The sequence below is a fragment of the Abrus precatorius genome, unplaced genomic scaffold, assembly GCF_003935025.1.
Source record: "Abrus precatorius isolate BTA unplaced genomic scaffold, Abrus_2018 Scaffold7, whole genome shotgun sequence".
In the NCBI taxonomy this organism is placed as follows: domain Eukaryota; kingdom Viridiplantae; phylum Streptophyta; class Magnoliopsida; order Fabales; family Fabaceae; genus Abrus; species Abrus precatorius.
In genome coordinates, this window is record NW_020874417.1 from 11,782,674 (window position 1) to 11,791,185 (window position 8,512).

The 8,512-nt window shown below is 30.1% G+C and overlaps 1 protein-coding gene across 1 annotated transcript; it reads right to left on the reverse strand.

Moving 5' to 3' along the window:
- Positions 1 to 257: 257 nt before the first annotated feature.
- LOC113872003 (protein NUCLEAR FUSION DEFECTIVE 4-like) lies at positions 258 to 7,028 on the reverse strand. The gene is made up of 2 exons (XM_027509148.1): positions 7,024 to 7,028; positions 258 to 2,231 (listed from the first exon to the last, which is right to left on the reverse strand). The coding sequence occupies exon 2, from the start codon at positions 2,215 to 2,217 to the stop codon at positions 451 to 453; it is 1,767 nt and encodes a 588-aa protein (XP_027364949.1). The 5' UTR covers positions 2,218 to 2,231; positions 7,024 to 7,028; the 3' UTR covers positions 258 to 450.
- Between the last annotated feature and the right edge of the window lie 1,484 nt (positions 7,029 to 8,512).

An 8,512-nucleotide genomic window follows, 5' to 3' on the forward strand; every position in this document is an offset into this window, starting at 1 on the left:
TTTGCTAATAAAAAATAATCATGCTTAGTTCATTAAAAAATTTGTACCTTTAAATTCTTGTTTTTCTTTTACAAATTTTTAAATGATCATAAAAAAAAAAGAGAATAGAAAGGTAAATTTGTAAAACCATATATATCATTTATTTATTCTAAGTAAATATAAGTTTTACATGCAATGATCTATTTATATAACAATAACATCAATAATCAATATTTATTTTAATAAACAAAATCAATTATATGAATCATACGATATTATTATGCTCAATCAATTATATTATTATTAATTAATATATCTCAATATCATTAAGCAATATATCTGAAAATAAAACGTAGTTACTAATGAGATTTTATTTCAGTTGCTATAGCTTAAGCTCCATGCTTCAAATTTCTTTTTCGCGTCTATGCCACTCAGTATTATTATTACGTACCAATTCCTTGTCAAAGATATTTAGCCTTCATTTGCAGCAGGTTGGTCAATCTTGTTCTGAGTCACACCCATTTCAGTTTCAGCAGTTTTGGATTCCTCTCTGAACTTCTGGTATATGTCACCTTTATAGAACTCTCTAGTCCTTAGCACCAAAATAAGAGACACGAGTGCCCCAAAGAGGCTAACAGCAGTGATTATAATAAAAGCCACTTTGTAACACTCAGTCCCATTGCAATTCAACTCCTCCCCAGGTTTCCTCTTTAGTCCTAATGCTGCCATTTGCCTTGTGGCTTCCCTGTCATACAAATGCCCTGCAACCCTCACACTGAACAAGTATGACCCAATTGGACTTGCCACTGACCCAACATTATACAAAGTTGAGTAAAATTTAAGACCAAAAAGTTCAGATATGATGGAAAATAATAATGGCCAGTTTGCTCCAAAGCAGAACCCAATAATGATTGAGGCTGGATAGAGACCATTTGGGACATTGAAAGCAATTAGAAGGTGACCAACACAAGCTAATACAAGGATTAATGTGAGCATGAGGGGCCTAGGGACATTGAATTTGGTTATGATAAATTCTGAGACAACCCCTTGTACAATTTTACCCATATAGATCCAAATGGCCATAAGGGAAACAAATGTGGTTATGCTATGTGCAGGATATCCTAAAGATGTACCAATCTGACTCAAGTTATTCACCACAGTCAAGGTGCCACCGAGTCCACATATTGTGGCTAAGAAAAGAATCACCATGTCAAGGCTAAAAAGGGCTTGAAGTATTGTATAATCTTCACCTCTACTTGGTGGCTTGAACATGTTTCTCCAACAGGAGACTTGCTTTTGGATAGTTGGTCCAGCTTGGGGAGCTTGTGAAGACTTCTCTAGATATGGCAATTCTGTAGTTATACTCAAAGGCTTAGGAGGGTCTTCACTGTGGATGTGTTCCTGTTTCCTCCTCCAAATCTTGTGTTCTTCAACAATAACAACAGCAAGTGGCAGGATGAGCAAGAGGAACATCAGAATAGTGGTGACATAATACTCACTTTGTGTGAAGGTGAAACTTCTTTGCACTATGATAGCTGCCATGAGGAACCCTGCAAGGACCAAAGTGGTATAGAGGAAATTATAGAAAGCCTTGGAATCATTTGAGTGTTGAAGTCCCTTGTGGTGCCTGACAACTGGTAAAAAGACAAAAGTTATAGCAGTTGGTAGCCATGCCATAAGCAAAATTAGAGATTTGGAGTCATTTCCATAGAAGGCATAGTATATCTGAGTGATGATAGCAGCACTCAAACCAAGATACCCACTCAAGAGTCCTATGACAATGCCCCTTGTGCCAGGGAAGTTCTTCACACTAGTCACAATGACTCCAGTGTTGGTGGAACAATGAGAATTGGCTCCAATGAAGATGTACAAGCACATGTTCCACACATGGGGCTTGGCAATTTTTCTGGTCACTGCAAGCCAAATCATGAAATAGCCAAAAAAATTGAGAACCCCTCCAATTGTTAAGACCACCCAAGGGGGTGTGACCTCATTGATTAGGCCTGAAATGATGCCTATGTTAGACCCCAGGTCCTTGAAGAAGCTCAAGAGATTGAGAGTGGATTGGTCATACCCCAACACCGACTTGATATCTCTAGAGTATAGACTAAACATGTAGCTTGCTCCAGATATTGACATGATCATGAATGAGGAGAACACCATGAACCAACGCCCTGTAAGGACTTGGAGGGTGAAGCTTTTGGTGTTTCTCCAATCATGCTGTCTAGAAGATGCCATTTTACTTACTCCTACTTTTCAGCAAACATCTAACACTCTAAAGAACACTTTGTTAATGAGCTAAATACTAAAATGTGAGTTTTTTCCTTTGTGGATGAAACAAAGTGGATGATTTGGATTTTGGAATAATTGTGGGTGTGAATATATACACGACTTAAAGTTATACATTTTTCCAAATGTTTTGTTCAAGAAAAAATTGTGGCTGAAAAGTCCACCTCCATCTAAATTATGGAATAAATTTCACATTGATCATCAACTCCTTATAAAACTCTCTTTTAGTCTCAGACTTTGTAAATTATCGTTCACTATAGTGAATAATATTCTATAAAATTTAAAACTAAATTAGATAATGACATCCCTTATAATTTAACAAAATTATATTAAAATATTATCATATAATAACAATTATTTTTTATAATCATTAATTTAAAAGTTTAAATATAAGTTTTTTAATATTAACTGTATATTAAAATTAGCTTATACTTCTATAACTAGTATTAAGTCCAGATAAAAGAGGGAAGGTGTGTTAAACTTTTTAGAAGACACAGTAATATTTGTCGTTAAAACATTTTTATATAAATTACACACGAATTGAATAATAAATTTAATTTTTAATTTTGTCATTTTGTTTTTCTTACCCTTTTGAGACTCAACACATTTCAACTACTCTATGCAAATACAAATTGTCTTGTGTGTGGCGGGGACTGGCTGTAGAAATCATCCAAAAACTGCCTCTTTGCTGCGAATTTCATCCACCGAAAACACTTCTGGAAACGTCAATTGATGTTGAAAGGCATTGATTTTGTCATTTTCTGATTTTAAAAAATAAAATATGAAATTGAAATATCTTTTAGTAAAATTTAAAAATAGAAAAAATATTATTTTTGTACTTATCTAAATTTAAAAACTTTTATATCCAATCTAAGTCTTTTATTTAATTTAAATCTTATAAATTATAATTTATTATTTTATTAACCGTTAAATATATAAATTAAATGAAAGATTCAAATTAAATATAAAATTTTTTAAATTTATAAAATGTGAAAAAATTATATTTTTAAAAAATATATTTATTTAAAAAATGAGATTTCATTCTTATACTTCTCCTATGCCCTAAGCCGTGAATAAAATTTAAAAGTATTTGATAATGTTATTCAAAATTTGATCTTAATTCAAATTTTGTAACATGATGTAATTCACGACATTAAGATTACAAACTGATATACACATAGGCGTCAAGAATCGGTAACTCCAACTCTCTAAAGCGAAGGCCAACATCTCATCATAAGAGCTTGCCAATAAAGAATAAATTTCAAAAGGTTTCTTACGAGAATGAGAATTTGAACCAGCATGTAAGTTCGCTTGTATTTGTGTGTTAATAATAATAATAGTAAATATACTTTTTAAATCAAAATCTTTTGTTAATTTTTTTTATTATTACTATCATATTAGTTTTTTCATCTTAATTTTTACTCTTTAATTTCAGTTATAAATTCATTTTTTGTATGATAAAATAGTGAAAAAAAAGTTCTTAATTTACAATGATAATAAAAAATATGTGTCTATTCTAGCTTTAATTTCATTTTCATCTTTTAATATTTCATGTCATTATTCATCTTTAGTATTCGATTATTTGGACTGTTATTATTATTATATATTTTTTTTATCTTCGTAAATAATAGCATTGATGATGATGAAATATATGAGTAAATTTAAGTATTAAATTTTTCATCATAAATTATTTTATTTTATTGTCTTTATTTTAGTTATTTATTTCTTCATCTTATTTAATTAGTTATTAGTATTATCATCTTTATTTTTATTCATTTTATTTAAATTCACATTTTTCTGTTTTATTTTATGGTTGATAAATTATATTTCATTTACAATTATATGATAAATAAGTAAATAAATAGTAAAATATTTGCATGATTTATGATATTAATGTGTCACTTTTGTAATATTCTCAAATTTTTATTTAAAAGAACTTTATTGTGTTTTATAGATTTAAGAAATTTAATAAAACAAAACTCATATTTCTCTTAAATTTTTTTATAGGATTTCAAAGTGTTTAAAACTTTTAAAGGGATAGTTTTGAAATTTTAAAATGATAAACAAAAATTAAATTTACGTCTAGCAAATTATTTAATTCATATTGCACACGTATGAGTCTAAAATACTATTAACAATACTTCTTAAGAGAATACATTTTGTTGTTAAAATTGATTGCCAATTACTATCTAGTAACTAATTCTCAATATTATCAATATATTTAAAAAGATTATTAATTACCATAAAATTCATCAAAGTATTATAAGTTTTAAAATTAACACTTAAAATATTTATAAAGCTTGGTCAACATATGATGTAAATATAATAAAGTATTAAAATTCTTCAAATGATTTTAGACTTTACAGAGCAGTGCTTCCTCCCAATATCACTGAATTATGATTGTAGAATGGGCCAATCTTCTTTTTATTCTCTTCAATTTTATCTCTTGAAAATTATTAGTAACAGTAAGTATTTTCTGTTCAACTAAATCTCTTATTCGACAGAAGAAATATATATATATATATATATATATATATATATATATATAATACTGAAAATATTATCTAATATATATGTATTGGATTAACAATAGTACTAAGAACATACAAATCATTATCACAACGGAGTACACACCCAACAAATCAATTAGTTTTGCAAATATTTATGACATACATTTTCATAATAATTTGTATGTCATAATACATGTTTTATAGCACGTCAATCAATATGTCATAATACATGTATCCTAATCGCACCTGTTGATGTATTACAACACATATATTATAACAACATTAATCGATATATTACAATGCATATATTATAATCATACAATTTCTATACTATTTCATATTCATCACACTTTCATATTCATTGCTTCTGTGATCCCTTCAGGACTTCATAACATAGATAATTGATGGTTAGTCGCAACAATATGGATATACACGTGTGCCAACCTGATCCCTTTTAGCAAAGGTATGGTCAGAGGTTTAGATAAGGAAATAATGTCTTTTCTCTTTATTTTCATTAATTTTATGCAATCATAGAAAAACATCCACTACCCTTATTTCCCCATATCTTTACAATCACCCCCATCTTCCACACCTCAAGTGTATCTCTGTGACTATCTATACTTATTCTCAGGGTTTATCATTTCATTCTCATTCTTTTCTATATCTTTCTCATAGATCAACGTGTCACAATACGTGAGTCTTGATCATATAACTTAATATATTACAATACATGTATTATGAGTGCACCTTTCGATGTACCACAATACCTGTATCATAATAACATCCATCAATCTATCTGACTCACGTATTATAATTACATCTTGTAACGCCTTATATTTCTTTCCTCAATATATGATAAATTCTCATAAAAATTTAAATGGTAAAGTAAATTGTTCTTTCAAAAACTCTCTAATGAGAAAGAAACGATGAAATGATATAAGGTTCATATAAGTACTTTAGAAAAACAAAGATTCTAGAATTTTCATCAGCAACAAAAAGAAATAGTAGTTTTACAACTGTTTCAAAAGAATGCTATAGAATTGAAAATATTCATTACATAACTCAAAATAACTAAGTCCTATAGCAGTTCTCATCCATCCATGCACTGTGAGCTTGGTACTATTCGTCTTGGTTTCCTGAAAAATGTTGTGTAAGGGTGAGTCTCTACCCTACCACTCATACATACACATATTTATTATAAAACACATCTTATCACGATTAAAGAAAACATCATGGCATTATATATCACAGAATCATATAAAGCATGTTCTCATCTCAACACATATTATATTCCATCACAATTTCTTTTACTTTTATCCGCGTTTACCGCGCCCTGTGGTCACAGTTATCCGATGCCTCTATTCTGAGGTCTTACACATCCATGTAAATAGTCGCCGGATGGCCCAATGCAATACGGATACAACGTATGCAATAGACAGCCCCTTAGCAAAGGTAATGGTCAAGAGTCAAGTCGAGAAATGAGTGTGTGGCCATGTGGTGCATTCGAACACAATATTCCATGCACAATTCTGAATGTCACTCACCACCCTACATTTTCCTAAGATATACCATATCGTCTCCATCTTCCACTCCCCCAGTGTATCTTTGTAACTATTTACATCATATCATTTTCCATCTTATACTCTTTCGAGTATATTCACATGTTCACATATGCCATTTATCATGTTTACACATATTTTTCATTATATTTCCTCATACTTTTTATCATATACATCAAACCATGGCATATTCACAATACACATCATTTTTACATGAAACACAATATATTCAAACATGAAACATCCATCTCTTTGTATATTCCATATCACAAAATCATAAAATCATATCAACCATCTTCAATATACCTTATCATGCCCTATTTGAACACAATATCACATTTTCACCATGTATTCATCATAAAATCACATAAACAGCCAATTATTCTCACTTTTCACTGATTATTTCTCATAAAACAAGGATTATTCCACATATAATCACATACATGACAAGATCCATGAGAATACAAGTAATAAACATAACAAAATGATAAAGTAGAGCCCCCTTACCTCAAAACAGAGCTTTTACAAAGATTTAATCGAAGATTTAAACTCTATAATGGAGTTTTTCCTAAGAACATCATGAACATCTATAAGAAGAAGAAGAAGAAGAAGAGAAACGAACGGTAAATCTAACTTCAAACTTAGAGAAACTTACTTAAAATCCTTTAGAAAGGACGTAGAATCACAGATCTGAAGATAAATCTAAGTTTAGGAGGTTTAGTATGGGACAAAATGGTGAGATATAGCCTTAGAACCTTGGATAGGAGTGAAGAAATGAAAATTTCGTGTAAAACTCCCTTTTTATAGAAATTTTTTGAAAGTTACTATTTACCGCCGGAATTTACTGTTCATCGCCGGAAACACTGTTTCACCACCTTATTGTTCATGCCGGAAATACTGTGCACACGTACTATACACAGATTGTATGCAGATGTGACGTCAGTCATGACGTCATGATGATGTCACTGATGACGTCATCGTCACTGTACATACGCAGTTTACTGTTCATAGGCAGTCTCATTGTTCATACGCGGTTTACTGTTCATAGGTGGTTTTACTGTTCATCGACACTGTTCATAGGCAATTTTACTGTTCACTTTTTTTTTAAAATATAAATTCTATCCAAATCTATTCCAATTATACTTTAACAAACCTCATTTTATTTAAATCAAAGTATAGGATGTTACACATCTCTCATAATTCCTTCATCATGTCATATCATTTACCTTTATACATAAAACTCTTTCTTCATTTGAGAACAATATAACACTTTTCATCAATAACATAATTTCATCCATTTTAATATACATTAGTCATCAACAAACATTCATATTTATAGTATCATATCCATCTAACATAGTAGATCCTCAAACAATTTCACAACACATAGATCAATACAATGTGTCGAAGGTCGGACACCTTCAGACTCATTTCAATTGTACAATTTCAATACATACGCTTTCTGAGTATCAATACAGTCATATATCCTTAGTTTTGTAACATTTAATATTCACAGTATATCTATTATTCTAAAAATATCAAATGTGTAAATCTTAAATTACCTTTGTACAAGGTTTACTAGTAAAATCATAATATTTTTTGAAATAGTTTTGTTCAAAGGTTTTGTTATAAATTGTATTTAGTTGGTTCTGAAAATAAGCATGGGATTTTCATATCAAATCTCCTACACATTAGATTTTTAAGAAAACCTTAGTATTTCAGGGTCCTAATAAAAAACTTAGTATTTTAAAACTAAAATACCAAAAAGGAGTTAGGGCTTGAGATCAACTCTCCTTACCTGGATATGGGTCTCTCAAGCTGAGTTTTTTTTCTAAAGGTTCAAAGGAGGAGGTACAACGTTCTGAGAAAGGATATCGACTTGAAGATTGAGGTTTCCTTAAGTATCATAAAATACAAAACTTTAGATTATAGAAAAACTGAAAAATAAGAATAAAGTTGGAGAACCAAACTCTAAAAAACTTACTTGAATCTGAATGGAATAGAGAATTGAGCTTGGATCGAGAAGAGATTCGAGGTTTAAAAGAGGTTTCTTTGAGAAGAAAAGGTAAAAGAACAGAGAGAATGAGATAGAAAATTGTTTTGAAGAGAAATAATGAAAGTTTCGACGTTGAGGTTCCTTAAATACTCCTCCACTCGCGACATTCTTGTTACAGC